Source organism: Trichoderma citrinoviride, assembly GCF_003025115.1.
Source record: "Trichoderma citrinoviride strain TUCIM 6016 unplaced genomic scaffold BBK36scaffold_11, whole genome shotgun sequence".
NCBI classification, from domain to species: Eukaryota; Fungi; Ascomycota; class Sordariomycetes; order Hypocreales; family Hypocreaceae; genus Trichoderma; species Trichoderma citrinoviride.
The window spans coordinates 814,007-831,744 of record NW_020194719.1 but is presented as its reverse complement, the minus strand read 5'-3'; the positions used below and the strand labels follow the sequence as shown (position 1 = coordinate 831,744).

Here is a 17,738-nt window from a genome sequence, read left to right as displayed (position 1 = left end):
CTTTACATAAGAAGATGCCCGGTTCCGATACGGAGCCAGTCTCAATCAGGCGTACGAGCAGGTGCTGATAGGAAGCAAGCAGTCAGATCCAAAGAGGGCGTCGACACCGATAAGCTCCTCGCCCGTTTACAGCATGCAATAACTGATCCTATTGCGCCACACTTTGCTCTCTCTCTCTCTCTCTTCTCTCTCCTCGCCCTCCCTCGCTTCTCACACCCCCTTCCCTTCCCTTCCCTTGATCCAAGTACATACGATACACACATCGCATCACCGGAACAACGCACGAACCCCAGGAATGGGCGTCGGTGGAAGCGCACAGAAGAACCTGATCAATCTGGCATCCTTACGTATTCCCATAATAACCCGGTCCATTACGATGATTTCATTTACATAACGGCGCTCAGGCCCCTAGTACATACATGCAGTACACAGTCGATTAGTAGGAAACTCCAGCTGTTGCTCCCCCCAAACGGAGGCGTGACAGGGCGTCAGGTGATGGGTGCCTCCTACGCCATGGACACGAGTGGGGGACGAGAGAGACAAAGCCATCAAGGGTTCCCCCCCGTGGCAAAACCAAGGCCCTTTGCTCTATTTACTTCATAGCGTCTTCTAGTTCGGGTTCAGGACGAAGCCACACTGCTACTTTGTCCCTCCAGTAATGCAAGGGACGGTGACGCTGCCGCGGGATCGCCACTGGGATTTCCGGGGAAGCTCTTCTGCTAACACTACAAGTACAACTGCTACTAGCATCAAGCAGTATGTACTAGTTCCAGTCCTCGGACAACAGACAAGGTCAACACCCTCCCCTCCATCATCGTCAATCGTCGTCATCGTCATGCATTCAACTCAACTCAGAGAGAGAAAACCAGACATCCCAAAAAGTCCCCCATTTAGCTTCCAATTTCCGGTATCGCGCACCCCTTACCTTGGTACTATATCTGTCTACATGCAAGGTACCTCACCCTACATTACATTACCTTGCATTGCCTACACCGGACCTTGTGATAAAAAGCCCAGATGGGCAATGAACCAAAGCAGCGGCTCCTTATCTCCTAGACAAGGGCGGGGAGGGCTTGCAGTGTGGCTTTGCTAAATGTATGCTCTCGATTTGGGTGTTGAATCCTCTTGAGACGACCCCCCGTTGAGTAGAATGCTGAGCACGCATGAATATGCAAGGCCTGTGATTCGTCTCTTTTGTCCATAGTTTGTCATCTGTAACAAGTCGGCTTGTTCATGTGAAACGTCGTCAATGGCGTGAATTACTCTGCCCAACTACCTTATGCCACGGAGTTCTCCAAGCACCTCATAGCGGGGAAGCATTGAACACAGCAAGCAGCGTCCACGACATACATCTATCAAAAAATCATGCTTCACCGTCAAAGGGATCGATCACATCTCATCTCGCTTCCCATTAGACAAACGTCCAATTGACACACATCCATCGAGACTTTCTATCAACCCTTCATTGGACGCTCAATCGGAGTACACCTCCTCTCACCTCAACAAATAAACCCGATACTCTGCAAACTTCCACACCTCCTCCTCCCCCTTCTCCCCATCCCGCACCTTTTCCAAAACCCCATGTCCCGCCCACGGAACCGTGCTCGAACTCCCGTCCTTGGTCCTATACGCCACGTCCCCGTACAGCATCAGCTCGCATCGCTTGTTGTTGCCGTTGCCCTCTTCCGCAGACAGTCCCTCCTCCTCCTCCTCGTCGTCGAAGCGGCCGGGGAACACTTTGTGGATGGTGTGCTTGCGCTCTGCCACGGCGGCCCACATTCCCTGGCGCATGGTCCGCAGCTCTAGTTGAAACTTCTAAGTAAAAAAACTTTGAAAACAAAAACCGCTCCAACGCCAAATTCGCGGAAGCAAATGAATTGCAGAAAGGTAGAAATAAGAGTTAGATATAACAAACTCACCCTCTGTCCCAGTAGCCTTCCCCGGCCCGATAACGACCCTCGCATCCTCCGTAAACTGCCCGACCCAGCGCTCGTTGTCCTCCGGCCTGTCCGATATCCTGTAGAACTCGCTGATGAATGCCTGGAGCCCGTTGGGGAGGCTGCTGTCCGCCGGGTACTGAGGAGAGTATCCTGCTTCGTCGACGGAAGATCCGGCCATTACGTCTCTCTCTTCCTTTTTTTTTTTTCCCCTTTTGTTTTTTTCTGTTTTCAGAGAGGGGGAATGTGCATCGGTTAGAAAGGTTCAGGTTGTGGAAGCAATGGTGGAATTGGTTGGTCTGGTAGTAAGATCAGAGAGAAGGAGAGTTGATGTATATAATTCATACACATATATATATGTGCTTGCGCCCTTCACCCGCAAAACCATGTAATCGGATCCATCTCCATCGGCTCTTCCCGTCATTAACCCTCACAGTTACTAATTCACCTTTTTTTTCTTTTTTGGTTAATCCATTGCTGGCAATAATTGCCGGTTCGCAGTTAATAAACCCCGCCTCCCGGTCCCTCTTCCGGCGCCATGTCTGTTGTCCGTTGCGGCAAAGTTCCCCAAGAGCGTCGGATGTGTTCCCGACAGGAGAAAAAAAAGTTTCGGCTTTAAGCCGTTCTTTATATCATTGCTTCCTTGATAACTCATGAGCCCGATGGCTCTTCGGTGATATATAACAAAGACAAGGCAGGTAGAATCACCTTACCGCGTAACCCGTCCCAGCACCCGGATTCCCAGCCCCCCTGACTCCAGGCTTCACAAAAAAAGAATTAACACACGAGAAACAAAAAGACACACGCACAATATGCGTAAGAAATAGGAGAAAAGGCCTACTTCTTAACTCCTCGAGCACTAATCTCTCCCTTCTCTCCGATGTTGAGGAGCTTACGACAGTCGGGGCAATACCACTTTGTCGTCCGCGCAGGGATATCAGAGAGGCCCACGCATTCGAGGTGGAACCATTCCTGCTTGCAATTCTGCTGCCTTGTCAGCGCCGCGGTTCTTTTATGCGTAGAAGCAAGGTTGTCGCTGCTTGGACTTACATCGACGTTATCACACTGAATCATGGTCCCGAAGCTCACTCTATTGCAGAGGCAGTACCGTGGCTCGTCAGGATCAATGGGGTTGCCCTCATCGTCCACCTCCACCATCTCCTCCGTCACCTGGCCCTTGTCCCTCTTGGTTGCACGAGGCTTTCTCTTGGGTGCCGCTTTCCGCTTGCCAACGGCGCTGTTACCGCCGCTGTTCGTTGTAGTCACGACCCCGGGAGCCGGACGCTTAGTCCGTTTGCCCGGCTGCTTGAGTTCTGGGACGGGAGTGTTGCGTGCCGTGCTGGCGCGGCGAGATCTATCGACCGCCAGCGACGGCTGCGGCTCCTGGCTTGCGGCCTTGCCTCGCGAGCCAGGCCGGCGAGAAGGCAGCGAGTCTGGAACCGGCGTCGACCTGGGCGTGCCACCGCGTGATGTTGACTGCTTGACAGATGCCTCGGGAGCTCCTGATTGTCCCTGTGGCAGCTGAGGTGACGTGGACGCAGACTGCTGCTGCTGCTGCTGCTGCTGCTGTGATCGCTTTGCCGCCTCTCCCCGCGTTTCGCGCTTACTAGCCTCTCGCCCGGGCAGTTCTCTAATCGTTGGCGGAGGGATCGGCGTGGTAGACATCCTCGGCTCCGTTTTGGGAAGAGGGACAGGGGTTTCGTATGGAGTCTTGACAGGCGCACCGGTTGACACAGTGACGGTGCCATTGCCAGCACTGGCCGTGACGGCGAGGGTAGAGCCTGGCGCTGGAGACGTTGCTGACCTCGTCGTGATGGAGGACTGTGGAGGTATGGGGATCGGGACGGGAGTCTCCGACTGGGGAACCCCAGACGACGCGGCAGCTGGGGGCGCGTGGTTGTCGGAGGACACCGAGCCGCCCTGCACAATCAGACCGGGCACTGGCGGTGGGACTGGTGTCTCAGATGTCTTGGTGCGCTTCGTTATCGGCCGCGATGATGACGATGCTTCACCGCCTTCTAGCGCTGCTGGTGGTGCTGCTGCTGCTGTTGCTGCTACCGCTGCTGCATCGCCGTTGGCCTCTTCCTCGACGTCCCTCTTCCGCTTCGATCTGGAATTGGTCCGCGGCTTGGGCTGTGGCCCAGGGCTCTTTGCGTTGTCGGGGGTCATGCTGGAAGTCGTGCTGCTGCCCAGGAACAGCTTTGCCGCCTGCTGCATCTTCCTCGCAGACTCCTCGGCTTCTTCGGCCGCAAGCTTGGCCAGCTGCTCTCTCTTGAGCTTCTTGGCCTCGTTGAGCTTCATCCCCCGGTTGCTGGTCGGCACCTCGGTGGCAGCCAAGGAGTCGACGCTGATGGCGCCAGGGGGTAACTCCGGGCGGCCCGACTCGTTGTCGACAACGGGCGTCGGCACCGTGGCCTCAAACACTCGACCTTCCTCCTCCGCCTTCTTCTTGGCCTCTCTGTAGGCATCTGGTCCTCGACACAGGGCCTTGAGCTCCCTGGCGATCATGGTCTCGCTGGGCGTCCACGTAGCATTCTTCTTCATCCTCTTCCTCAGTTTAGCCAGCTCGTACTGCGTCAACTGCAGCCATGGCGCATCAGGGCTACCAATGACCGCGTTCTCGGGCGGCGGGTTGAGCAGCGCCGCCGCATTCGCAGCAGCAGCAGCGCTCAAGGCAGGCGTAGCATATTGTCCACGCGAAGAGCGGCCACTGGACTTTTGACTCTTGTTGCTCACCAGCTTAATCCTGGGGGTAGAAACTGGTATCCTGCGGTTGTTGGTGGGCGGCTCAGACTCTTCGTCGGAGCTGATGTCGCTATCGTCGCTAAACGTGTCGTATTCAATCTCGTACGGCGCGAGAACCTCGCCGGGGACCGTGATGCGCGGGACCCGAGACCGCCGCACTTTCTGCCCATCCTCGCCCGTAGCTCTGACCGTCAGCTTCGCCCTCGTCATCTGAGGAGACCTCGGCTCGGCAGGGGCCTGCTCCTCTGTCGGGTAATTGTCCATCATGGCCTGCAGCTTGGACAGCAGCGCCGTCGCCTTGTTGTAGTGGCGGTTGACGTTGTCGGCCATCCTGACTGCCTCCGCGTGGGCGAACATCCTCGCGTCCAACGCCTGCTTCAAGTTGTCCGAAATCTCAGCGCGCAGCTGCACCGGCGAGGGACGCTCGCGGGCCGGCAGGGCGGGCAGCTGACCCCAGAGCGTCGTCAAGTCGTCGACCTTGTGCGACGCATCAGCGTATCTTTGGTCGAGCTTGCCAACGAGCGTGAGGGAGCGAATCATGTCGGCGGGGAGGTACTCGGTGAAGTCGAGGAAGTCGGTGACCGTCGTCTGCGCATCCGGGTCTGCGCGCGCCGTGAGGACGCTGCTCATGGGGCCCATGGCCGGGCCTTCGGCGAGCTCAAACGTCGCCGTCTTCGTCTTGGGGGAAACGACCTCTTCGTGGTCCATGGCATCTGGAGCGAGTGCGGAATCGGTCGAGGCGGCCATGTTGACGGTTGGGGGCTCGATTCGCAGCATCTGGATCCCTTATTCGGCAGGGCTCTCTCTCTCTCTCCTGGCGCGCGCTGCAGATTCCAAGTGGCCGCTAGGCGCCGTAGCGAAATCAAGGGCAAAGGCAGACTGATATCGAATATTCGCGCCCGACGTCGTCCATTTGGCGGCGACACTCAATATCAATATGCGGCTGTGCGTGACACAAGCCGGTGACTCGCTGGCGTGGGAACTTCTGGCAACCCGCGTTCGAGGCGACTTTATTTGGTCGCTTCGGCTGGGGTTGCTGCGGCGCCGACGAGACGAGTTGGCCCGTGCGCCGTGATGGCCAGATGTGCTGACTCATCGTCGACGTTGTACCTGAAGCTTGTACCTGAAGCTTGTACCTCTCGTGAAGCCCATCTTCAAGAAGCTTCAGCTGAAAGTGTACATCGCACAACGCTTCGAAGACGATGGCACTGGGAAACTCGCTGCTCTTCACGAGGCTTACACTCACATGCTGGTAGTACTAGAATAATCGTCCCGGTGATTCTGCCAATCCTTCCCATCTTGCAGCCAACCCTGCATAGATCCCAAGCGGTACGAGGCACGGGGCATCAACCTTAATATACATCGTGACGCGGCAACATGGAAGAGATCCTGGTTTGTGCAGTTATCCTTGTCCCATTGGGCTTGTCTCGCAGTTCTAGTATCTATTATTGTACCACATGAGGTGCCACACCACCGACTTTTACACCTCAGCTCTCCTCGGTGGGCTCAGAGAGCCTCTACATCCTTTCGTCCTTTCATGATCTCGTATCAAGGCACACCAATTCGCCAGGATCCTCCTCCGCCCTCCTCAGAAATCCCAGTCCGCTTCCGAGTCCCGCGTCAGGTAGGGCCCTAGAAGTTCTGTCGATTCTGCCGCGAAGCAGCTGGAATGCGGCCCGATGAGTGTCAACGAGCCGTACACAAGCAGGCGCCTGCATGTCCTAGTTGGGTGATACAAGTCAGCCGGTCATGTATGTTTCGATGGCGACGACAACCTTGCCGGATGCTTGAGAGTCAGACTTACAGAGAGCCAATGATGATGACGTTTCCGTATATCTCGAGGTCGTTGCCCTCCAGGACGCCTTCGACTCTCAGCTTTCCAGAGGCGATGATCTTGTCCCTACATCAGATTCGTGTTAGCAACAGCCTGATCTATATACATCGACAACATGTCTGGCTCCCCGATTTCTCCCTCACTCAGTACGGCGAGCTCACCTGGAGGCTAGGTAGCCATTGACCATAATATTGCCGTGCGCCTTGACTTGTCCCCTTTTTGCCCACGAGTCAGTAATATGCCTTTGGCTTGCTCCCCCAGCCACCTCACCCTCCCCCACATGTCACCTTCTTCTGTGACCCCTTTCAGGTTTGGGAGTGATGTCAACTTACTGGCAAACCATGTGCCCCTTTGTGGTGATCATGCCGTAGGCTTCAATGGCTCCCCTCACAGAGACGTTACCCTGGAAGTTGATGCTACCCACGCACTCGACCGAGCCGGCCACCTCAAGCGGCCCCTGGACATCAATCTCCTTGTCGCTGGAAATGTTCCTGATCACCTTGACGCCCTTTTTCGTCCTGTTTCCCGACGCCGATGCGGTAGCATAGTGCTCGGACATGGCCACAGGAAGAGGGATGATGGGGGAACCGCGGTGGCAGATATATATATACGTATATATATATCTATATCTAGTTCGGGCAGGAAGAGGCTCCCTCGTCTGGGGTCAAGGGCAACACCGAAGGGAATCGTTACTTGTAAGTCTTGGGGAGTTTAGGGTATCGGCTTGTTAGTGCTCACACCCCTTGTCTGCGCGATAGCCGAGAAGTATCTGTCATGGACGAGCTTGTCTGGACAACAAAAATGGCAACTTGATGCTTCTTCTTCTGTCTCTTATATGTTCAAGGGCCCGGGCGAGGGGCATCTTATACTCATAGGTCGGGGGGATGGCGTGTAACGACCTGCTCTCGCCGTCGAGGCCGGATGACGTGGGGCCCGAGTCGTCTTCGCCTCGTCCTCTCCCCGGGCAGCTGGACGAAAGATGGAGAGGGCGAGAAGGGCAGCAAACAACCCCGGGGATCAGCTCGTAGGAAGAAAACGAGGGCAAGTCAGAAGGTGCAAGACCGTTGGTGATGAGTCTCCGCCGTCGCCTGATGCACCCCTGCCAGCACACCGGTCATTGTCTACCTCAGCTCGACACCGATTCGGACAGTAGGAGCTGAACCCGGCCGAGTGACGACGATTCCTGCCCTGTTTCTGTTCCTTTGCCCGGTGTCTCGTCGAAATATCCTTATTTTGCTTTTTCTTGTCTCTCTCCGCCTTGCCGGCTCTCTCCCCTTGTCATGAGAAAACAGCAGTCAGGCACACACAGACTCACACACGCACACACTCACACACGCAAAAGAGACAAAGGGAGAGGGAGAGACAAGAGAGCTCGATATGGCGCCCAAGCTGCGTGGGCTGTGTGTGACTGCTTGCCCACCCCCCCTGAGGCAGGTTTCCCAGTTTCCGTGTGTGTCGTGTCTCGGCTCTTGACCTGGTTGTTTTTTTCTTCTTCTTTGTTCTTGTTGAGCCCAGTAGCAACGTGGTAATATTGGCTCTTTGGCCAGCAAATATTGGAAAATCCTCAGGAGAAGCCGGACTCCGCACGAAGGTGTGTGGCAGACGGTGGAGAAAGAGAAGACGAAGGAATCAGAAGAAGAGAGACCAGGGGAAAAATTAGGCCTGGGGTTCACTTCCGGTGTAAGTGCCAACTTGATTGCTGGCGCGGAGATAAAATAAAAAAATAAAAAAGGGAAATACAAAAAGAAGAGAGGAGGAAAAAGAACATAAACTAAAAATAAAAATGATGTGCTGGCCAGGACGGAGATGGCCAACTTGCTAGAGCCTCTCTTTTTCTCCATCTCTGTTCTGTTTTATGGAGCCGCCTCTCTATCCTTACCGGGTATACGGGCTTGACGCAGTTGCCAGCAGTAGTTCGTCATGGTCATTTTTAGCTCTTCCTCTTTTTGTTTGTTTCTCTTTAGCTTCAAGCTTGTTTTTCCTTTACCCCTCAAATCAGTTTATTACGAGATTCCCCCCTCTCTAAGTCATAGAAAGGGCAAACACGATGAGATATGCGAAGCAAAATGTGAGATTCAAAGACGAGCCACGACCTCTTCTTAACCTCAGATCTGCAGTATACAATCACAATAATCAAGATAAACTACGACAGCCATCCGACAAGCCCCCAAATGCAAGCCCCCCCCTCTATCGAATTACCATCCCTGTCCGAATCCTACACCACCACCACACCACATCTACACAAGAAAAATGACCCGAAGCTCAGGTTCGCCCTTTTCAGCCCCATCCCAGGATACAGCTTCCATCCCCCAGTCAAACTCCGAACAGGCTGTTTCCTTCTTTCAGCCCTCTTCGCACGTGTCGCTCATGTCCACCCCCATGCAAGCCTTCCCCCCTCTAGTCTTCAGCTCCCCCATGCAGCTGTGTGTAGATGAACTCCCAATATAGAACTTCAATGCATTGGGGGACAACCGGAATTTGGGGGCTGTTTTTTTCTTTCCTTTTCTCACCTTCGCTTTCTCTCATACTGTCAACATGTACGTCGGTGGAAACTGAGTACCTGGTTATCTTTCCTCTCAAAAATGTAAGGTCATCTTCGGAGCAAATGCTGCTACCTACCCTTTTTCTCTCTCTAGTTAAACGACAAGGTTCCCCATCCTCAGGGCTCCTTTCTGCGCTCTGCGTGACCCTCACCCGCAAAAACCCAGCGGTTATAACGGCCCAATACACCTCCAGCTCTTACCTACTCCATCCCTTACACACAAAGCAAGGTACATACATTCTGTAACACAGTCTATTTCCGAGTTGATGACAGCCCAGCCAGAGGCTGAATCGGACTCCCCAGCAACTCATCAATCTAAAGTTGGCATCTCGATTCGGCCTGCCCAAACAACTTCAGCCGCCCCCAACCCAGCCCAGGTTCCTCATTGACGTATATATAATCTCGAAATTTTGCCCACCTTGTCTCGAAAAATTATACCGCAAGCGTCTTAGCCCTTCCAGATCCTACGATATACTATATTACAAGGCACAAAAGCGAATACTAGTAGTAGCAATGAGGTGATTTGCTCCGTACCTTGATGAACATGCATGCAAACATAAACCCGAACCCCCCAAAGGATCAGTCATTCGGCTTCGCACGTGCCTTTATGAGTGAGTCCATACGAGTATGTCCCAGTCACCGGCCAAGTTCTTCCATGACGAGCTGAACAAACCCAGCACGCAAAGCGCCCAAACAAGGGCATGATTGGCATTCTTGAAATGCCTGCCTAGATACAATAGATGCCTTGTTATCTCTTCCTTTTTTCCCTTTCCGGGTTTCTATTTGCGTCGCCCTCTTCATGCCCCCCCTCACTGTCAGACTCACAACTTCATACACGCAGAAATATCGAGCAGATGCCTCAGAGTGTGTTTGTTCTGTTTTTTTATTTATTCTCATCATGGATCCTCAGCTCATTCCATATACCCATCCCATACACAAAAGCAATAACGAGAAACGAAGAACAAACACATGTAAGCCAAGCCAATAGCGAGTTTCACCTTGTCCATCCCCCCCATACCTAGATAGCGAGAGAAGAAAGAAAAGAGTAAACAAACGCCAAAACACACCTTCCGAGCCAATCTCAATGATCCGACATGACGAGGTGCTAGAATACATGATTACATGAACACGGTGAAAAGCAAAGCACCTGCATAGATGTTTCCCCTCCCTGCCTGTCCTCAAGCCACACCCGAGACGACGACGCCGCCGCCCACACCCTCGGAACCGCCCAACGGCAAACGTAACCGCGTCTCTCAGTCGCGTCCCACGAGGCCCAACCCCAGGCCCGTGCAGAGAGCCGCAAACACCCACACACCCGCATATGCGGCAGCACCCTCAGGCTCAACTCCCGGGATGGTCATGGCGCAGGCCAAGTACGTGTTGACGCCCGTGACCAGCAAAGTCACCGCCGTGCGCCAAATGGCCACCTTGGCCTTGGTGGTATAGCCCCAAAAGTTCCACCACACCGTCTCGCCCAGGCTGGCCTCGGCGGGGTCAAAGTTGGCGACGCGCTCGTCCTCCTTGGTCTTGCCAGTGGTGGCAAACGGCGGGAAGATGAAGGTGCTCGCGGCGACGCCAAAGAGCAGCGTCACAGGCAGCACGGCGAGGTACGACGCCGAGTACGCCGGCTCGAGGCTGCGGATGCCCTCGAAGTGGACAACAAAGATGCCCGGCAGCAGATATCGCAGCGACAGGACGAGGATGACGGAGTATATGCTCGTCGAGAGCCCCGCCGTGAGCAGCTGCAGCGGCAGACCGATGAGCTCGCGGTTGGGCAGCGCCGAGGACGGCTTGTGGACGGCCGAAAGGGGCCGCAGCAGCGAGAAAGGCACCGACGCAGAGACGACGTCAACGGCGAGGGCAGCAATCGTCGTCTTCGCGCTGAGTTTGTAAAAGGCGAACAGGAGGTACATCTAGGACAAGAAAGTCAGCTTCAACCGCCACATGTCTCAAAGTCTCCACAACGGTGACGGTAACAGCAGGAGAGTGTTACGACAACTTACCGCCGGCCCGTGGGACAGGAAATCCATCATGGCAACATCTAGCCCGTCTAACCCACCAAACCAGCTCAGCGCAAGCTCAAATCTACGCCACCTCGTTAGCAAAGCGACAAGAACAAAGACCCAAGCAAAAGCCCACTCACATCCTCCAGCCGGCAAGGATCGCAATCTCCTCCCTCGTCCCCGGGCTCCGGCTCACGCCCGCCAGCTCCCCCTGGGTCAGCTCGGCCACCACGCTGTATCCGAGGCTCGCCGTGGCGAAGCTGATGGCCGCGACCAGCGGGAACTGCACCAGTGTCGGGATCCTGGCCGTCGAAGCTGCTTCCCCGTCTGACTTTGCGCCACGGGGAGAACTGGCAACAAGAGCCGCATCGTCGCCACCACGGCGCTTGGGCGTCGCCTTTTCGACCGCCTTGTTGTTGTTGTCTCTCGATTTCTCTGGCGTGGTCACCCCATTCACCTCATCCGCGCCCGCGTCGACATGTCCCCGCGCAGCCTCGCCCCTCTGCCCTCGCCTTAACGTCGGCATCTTTGGTTTTCTCTGCTTGTGAGCGCGTGGTTGTTTGAGCTGTCGCAATGGCAGCAACAGACTGGCGTCGTGTCTTTGTCCCCCCGCAAGCGATGATGCGCGTCTCCTACGCGGTCGATGCGAATTGAACCGGTATCAACTTGATTCAAGTTAAAAGACTGCCAGGGCTACTATCATTAGCAGCAGAGACTGTATTCACAACGGGATTCGCCTCGGAACTTCGTCCAGAATGCGAGAATTTTGCGCTTTCAATCGACGGTGTTTGTCGAGAGTTGCTCTGATCCGATCCAGAGCTTTTGCGGGTGGAGAAACGTGACGTTTAGGTCGCCGGGGAAACTGACAAAGGTGCTGGTGGTCCCCGCAATTTCCTCATGGAGCTGAATGTGCGTGCAGTGCAGTTTTAGCAGCATCTGCTTACCTTAGCTGCTTAGTACAGCTGGAGCTCAATTTCCTTCTCGTGCTGCTAGTAAAGGTAAGGGTTCTCGTACAAATTTTTTTCTCTTCCACAACTCTTTCCACAACCTCGCACCATTGAATATCGAGGGAAAAAAACTTCCATTGTCTCTTCATTCTCGCCGTGGCTGCTTCAAGAGTTTCATGTTGACTGCGCTTCATTCACCATTCCGCTGTGTTTTGCTGGTTGCATATGTTATTCGTTGACTGGCTTCATGATGCATAAGACAACCGTCACTGTGCGCGCGTGCTCTCATACAATGGCATCGACATGGCTGCATGTTGTAGTGATGGTGTGAAGTTTCTTCTTAATTCTTCTTTCAACTTCCTGTTTTTTATAATTTATTCAGAATTTGATTCGGGCGTACGCTCGACGCCTCGCCGGACCCTCACTTTAACCTCGTGGAGGAGCAATCTCGCCCAGACCTCGACGAGCCCAGACAGGCCCTCCACTCTTCGGTGCTGAAGATTCGACCGCGGAGCAGAACCATCCCCCAATGCAGTTCCTTCGAGTATATTCGTTGTACAAAAGAGACACCGCGCCGATTTCCTCCCAGTTGGTGATATCCATAATTCATTCCAGAGCAATTCCGACTCCCGGTGTCATATTATAAAAGGCAAAGCGAAAAGAAAACAAGAAAAACAGACGTCACGATTCGAGTTCCCAACAGAAGTTGCTCCGGCCCCATACCCAATAATTATTCTTCCATACGGCCAAAAACTCCATCGTCGTCTTCGTCGCCGCTGCGAGCGCGAAATTGCATGTCAAAGTCGTCTTCGCTCTCCTCCATCTTGACATCCTCGCTCCCACGTCGCATCTCACCGCGGGTGAAGCTCTCGGGTTGTCTGCTGGGGAAGCTGTTGATGAAGCCGGCGCTGACGTATGAGGCGGCTTGATCTAGGAACTGCGTCGGGACCGGAGGAACGGGCGGTGCGTCCTCGACGTGCGTTATTACGGGGTTGGCGCTGCCAAAGCTGCAGCTCAGCAGCTCAACAGCCGCGGCCAGCTCGTGGTCGTCCTCGCCGTTGGCATTGATGCCGGATGATGACGGCCGATGATCCATGCTGGGGCTGCGACCATAGTCAAGTCCTCGCGCATGGGGGATGCTGCCGAAAACCAGAGGGTTCGACGGCTGCGGCGATTGGAAGCTACGAGAGAAGACGCTGCCCATGCTGTAGCGCTTGTCGCGGTATGCAGAGGTATCAAATGCCATGCCCTGCTCGGAGATCGGGGGTGGGGTCGTGTCAGCGGAACTCTGGCCATCAGCCTGGTCCGAGTAACCAGAGACGGCGGGCGAGGAAGCCGTTTCTGGCTCGCTCGCAAAGTCCCTGGCAGAGTCCGGAGGGGTGACTGATCTCTCCCTGGGGTTGCCGTTCATGGCCACCAGGACAGAGGCCGCTTCAAGCAGCTGTACTTGTTGGTGCTTAGAGATGAGCAATTTGGAGGTAAAGGACCACTCAGGAGTGTGCTCCCATCTAGCCAAACGAGTCAACAAATGACACTCAAACAAAATCACGCATGCTTTGCCAATGTAAAGGATGTAAGGGGAGAGGAAGGGGGGGGAAAGGGAGAGAGTGTCGAGGAACCAGAGGCAGGATGTGGCTGCACCCAAACCTAGGCAAGCGCAGGTAGCAAAGGCACAAGAGGGGAGGGAGACCAACAGGTGCTTCGTCAAACAGCTGCTGTGCTTGTAGCCCTTGCCGCACGTCTCGCAGCGAACTTCTACGCGGCTGCTCTTCTTGCCATCCTTGGTCAGAGGCTGTCCGTCGCTGGCTCGTCTTATCCGGCTTTGGTCCTGGTGGGCCGCCGCCTCGTCGGCCGAGAGCTCGTTCGAATCGTCGTCGATGGCGCTGTCCGTCACCTCCCGCTTGGCCTCGAGCACCGACTTGTTGGGCAGGCTGGCCGGCGGTGAGGGCAGGCTGTCGACGAGGCCCGTCCGCTGGGCCGAGGCCTGCTTGGCCGTCATGGCGTTGCTCGTGTTCCGCCTTCCCCCGCTTGCAATCGGAACGGCGCCGCTCTGCTCGCTCTCCCGCAGCGCCGCCGCCAGGGCCGCGACGTTGGCGCCGGAAGTGGTGACGGACTTTCGGCGGGTGATTCGGTGTGTGGGATTGAGGGCACCGGCGAGCAGCGAGTGCGAGTGCGAGTTGGTTCGGGCGTGGGACTGCCGGCCGGCGAGGGCCGAGGTTGCGGAGCTCGACATGGGCGACCGCTGGTGCGTCAATGGCCTCGTAGAAGGATGCATCTCCTGCGGGTGGACAAAGACGTCAGCAAAAGACGAGGCCTCGCGAGCGCAGGGACGAGCACGAGGCAGAGCAGCCGCTCCGGGCCCGACGCGATCATTGCCATACTTTGGAGGAGGCCATTGCCCAAGGGGGGGAGAGAGGGGAGTCGTTCGGCGATGTATCGACACAGACGCTGGACCGTCGCAGGCTCGGGGGCTGCAGCAGCAACGCTTTCGATGTAAGAGGATGTCCAGCAACAAAATGGTCGGCGGCTTCGATCACGATGCTTCGCTACTGTATGAAGTTCTTCAGCGCGGGCAGATGTTGTGAGGGAGAGACCAAAAAAAAGTTCCAAGTCAGAAAAAAAAAAGCCAGGATCGCTGAGCAAGTAGTGAGAACGAGAAATAATTATTTTAGGAGGAGCAACAGCAAGGGAGTGTGTGTGTGAGTTGTGAGGGTGAGTGTGTACACATGTAGATGCCGCACGGCGGGGGCGCGTGTATTAGCTACAAAGCACGGAGGAGGGAGGCGTGTAGACTCCCGTCGTACCTTGTCTGAGTACACGACGACTCCTGGAGGTACCGTACTGTGTCCCGCTTTGGCTCTCGCAGCGCTGTAGACTGGATGCTGCCTTTACGGAGTACAAGCACTCTCCGGCGGTTGGTCTAGCAATTGTCGTGTACTCGTACTTGAATTGCTTGTGCAGAGTACACGCGCAAATGGCAACAAAGGAAGGCAGCGCACATGTTTGTCCCCCAAAACAGCACCTCTCTTGTCCTGTCCTGTCTCTCAACTTGACTCTACCCTCACTCGTATTCTTTGTCGAAATTGGGATCGAAATTGCGTCAAAGCCAGCACAAAAACAGGGCACGGAACACCCTCCGTATTCCGCATGTACCTCGCCGTACTCCGTGTCAGGGACGGAAGCTTCCAGCAAACCGGGCACACCGTCCTGCGCAGGTACACCGTGCCAGTAACGACAGCACGACAATCAGGAGAAAACGGCCGCATGAGCACCGCCTGTACCTCCAACGGATCGGACCCAGAAAAAGAAGCACCAAGAAAGCAAGGCAAGGCAAGGCAAAGCAGCGGTTAGTATTCCTAGGACGACCCGAACGTTCAGCCTGTGGGGCGCAGCAATCAATCGGACGGGCTGGTGAGAAAGGACTTGAGCCCACAGTAACGGGAGACTGACGAGAGACAAAAGACGCAGGGCAGGGCCTCCAGGCAGGCGCTTTTCCAGCGCAGAGGCCCTCCCTGGCAGGCAGGCCGTTCCATTTCCCTTCCAGCGGCTTCCAAAGGCTGCCTGTGTGCACCTGCACAGCGGAATCAGGAGAGACACTGAGAGAATTCTCTCTCCATCTTCACTTCGTCTCTCCGCAAGTCGCGCGTCGCCCAGAGGTAGAGCACTGTACGGCGTAGGTGGGGGTGTACCTTGGTTTGCTTGGCCAAGTCTGACCTGGGGCCAGTTGGGGCCCGCTGACCCGGGTTGATCACCAGGTCGAATGGAGAGGCCGTAAAGGGGGATGCTGGAGGCATGCGAAGGAGCAATTGGAGGTTTCTGGCGCTGGCCGGGGGGTGTGTGGCGAGAAGACGAGCAAGACGACGCAGAAACAAGTGCACACCTGGAACGCTAATGGAAAAGGGTCGGTCACTGCTATGACAGTGCCAGTATCGCCTACAGTCGCATCGCAATTCCGAACGAGTCTTTATTGGCGCCTGTTGTGTCTCTCTTTGGTGCAGGCCGACGTGTCCAGTTCAAGGGACCAATTCGCTTTGAAAACTGAGCGGAGCAATCGAATTCCATCCGTCTGATGGAGGCGCAGGTACCGGATAACGTCCCCTTGAGCGCCCATCCAGGTTCCTTCAACGGGGGCGCTGACACCAACAGGCACGTCCTCGTCCAATGTGCTCCGTACCGGCCAACTCAGCAGCCAGGGGGGAACTCGCTCGAGTGGGCTGTTATTGTCACTTTGTGTTGCTACCTTTCTCTGCCACGGTGAGATACATACAATGCCTTTACATGCCAGCAACTGATAACGCGAAAGTACCTGCAACATGTTTCCCAGTTCGTTCGTTCCCCTGTTGGTGTCAAGCCCTATCAAGGGACGCGGGAGTGTGTGCTTGATTGTGATTGTACGGCCCGTAATGCTCCGCGAAAAGGGATGAGGCCTGGCTCCCTATCGGGGCCATGTCATGTCATGGCTCAGCGAGCGATACTTGGGAGGGGGACCGATTGGCAGTGTGAATAACATCCATCTTGGCAGCAACGCTTGGAACTTACACGACAGAGAAACACCGTGTATGGAAATGCGCAACACAGAGTTTCGGATTCGAGGGCACCGCTGATAAATGCGACTTACCATCTGATAATACCGCGGTTTGACGCCAGAACTGGCCGCATTCGCATCCAAATCCCCTTACTCATCCCCATCGCTCGCTTGTAGTCCTCATGTACTCCAGCCCAGCTCACATGACCAGCGCCAGACGTTTCTCGCACGGAGGCACCTGATCCCATTCGTGGAGGGGGAGTGGCTGACTGACGGAGCAACGACGAACGCCTCCAAGTCGACGTTGGTATCGCAGAGTAACGCCCAGGTGCTAAGCCGTACTCGTACGGGTAAGGTATGAGAAGAGCAGCACCGTCCCGTCGCTGCTAGCGTCGTCCAACCCAGTACCATGGGCAGACGAGGGGAATCAGCACCCGCGCGTGTACATGTAGTTGTACTCGACTACGGAATCGATACAGCGAATCCATTACAGTTACAGCGTCTTTGTTCGGGAGCTGGTCGATTGGCGAAGATGCATACGGATTCATTGCGTCGGAACGCGTCCTTCAAGGTCTGCCAGAGTACTGATACTTTGAGCATCCTGCTTCAGGTTGACGCCTTTGAGACGCCGCGATGACTCGAAAAAGGGGGGGCAAGCATTTCAGCTACAGCACGGAAATTGAACAACATCGATAGCTCACACAAGGACATGCCGAATCTTCAGCTCTCGCTTCCACAACTCGCACCAGCTTGGCTCGCGGGTGATTTCGCCGCTGCATCGATAAGAGCCCCAGCCCTATGTATCTCTCCCAACGACGTCGGAGCCCGCGCGCCCCCTCCACTCCTCGTCACCCCTCCGATGGCCGAAGCAAAGCTGCCCGCAGAAAAAACTGAATCGCTCATCGTCGATAGAATGCTGCATCGGACTCGATTATTGCCAGGCCGGAGTGGATACAGCAAAACTGGATCAGACTTGTCCACCCCGAAGCCCCGTTTCCACCCCCGCAAGATACTCCGCCAGGCTTCACTTTCCGTGTATTGGCAACATGTCCTAACGAGCCATCGTCGATCTGCTAAATAAAGCCATCTCATCTCACCGTGTTCTTGCATGGCCGAACAGAGAAGGGGGGGGAAACAAACCCAGGCTACATCAGGTATGATGAGCCTGAGTATTACATGAGCTTTGTACGCCCCAAGGCTTTCTG

At 55.3% G+C, this 17,738-nt stretch overlaps 5 protein-coding genes across 5 annotated transcripts; all 5 read right to left on the bottom strand.

The window, feature by feature from the left end:
• Positions 1-1,494: 1,494 nt before the first annotated feature.
• On the bottom strand, positions 1,495-2,118 carry BBK36DRAFT_1161334 (hypothetical protein; the record flags this gene model as incomplete). Its single annotated transcript, XM_024894362.1, has 2 exons — positions 1,495-1,802; positions 1,920-2,118. 2 exons carry the CDS (start codon positions 2,116-2,118, stop codon positions 1,495-1,497), a joined length of 507 nt encoding a protein of 168 aa, XP_024747600.1.
• A 656-nt stretch (positions 2,119-2,774) lies between these two features.
• BBK36DRAFT_1124237 (hypothetical protein) lies at positions 2,775-5,312 on the bottom strand (the record flags this gene model as incomplete). Its single annotated transcript, XM_024891145.1, has 1 exon — positions 2,775-5,312. One exon carries the CDS (start codon positions 5,310-5,312, stop codon positions 2,775-2,777), a length of 2,538 nt encoding a protein of 845 aa, XP_024747599.1.
• Positions 5,313-6,270: 958 nt separating this feature from the next.
• BBK36DRAFT_1143104 (hypothetical protein) lies at positions 6,271-7,075 on the bottom strand (the record flags this gene model as incomplete). The annotated part of the gene is made up of 4 exons (XM_024893573.1): positions 6,271-6,403; positions 6,487-6,582; positions 6,678-6,731; positions 6,849-7,075. 4 exons carry the CDS (start codon positions 7,073-7,075, stop codon positions 6,271-6,273), a joined length of 510 nt encoding a protein of 169 aa, XP_024747598.1.
• Positions 7,076-10,311: 3,236 nt separating this feature from the next.
• On the bottom strand, positions 10,312-11,587 carry BBK36DRAFT_1124522 (hypothetical protein; the record flags this gene model as incomplete). Its single annotated transcript, XM_024891175.1, has 3 exons — positions 10,312-10,971; positions 11,062-11,143; positions 11,202-11,587. 3 exons carry the CDS (start codon positions 11,585-11,587, stop codon positions 10,312-10,314), a joined length of 1,128 nt encoding a protein of 375 aa, XP_024747597.1.
• A 1,151-nt stretch (positions 11,588-12,738) lies between these two features.
• On the bottom strand, positions 12,739-14,418 carry BBK36DRAFT_1207295 (hypothetical protein; the record flags this gene model as incomplete). Its single annotated transcript, XM_024897391.1, has 2 exons — positions 13,703-14,418; positions 12,739-13,516 (listed from the first exon to the last, which is right to left on the bottom strand). The coding sequence occupies exons 1-2, from the start codon at positions 14,281-14,283 to the stop codon at positions 12,739-12,741; spliced, it is 1,359 nt and encodes a 452-aa protein (XP_024747596.1). The 5' UTR covers positions 14,284-14,418.
• Positions 14,419-17,738: the final 3,320 nt, after the last annotated feature.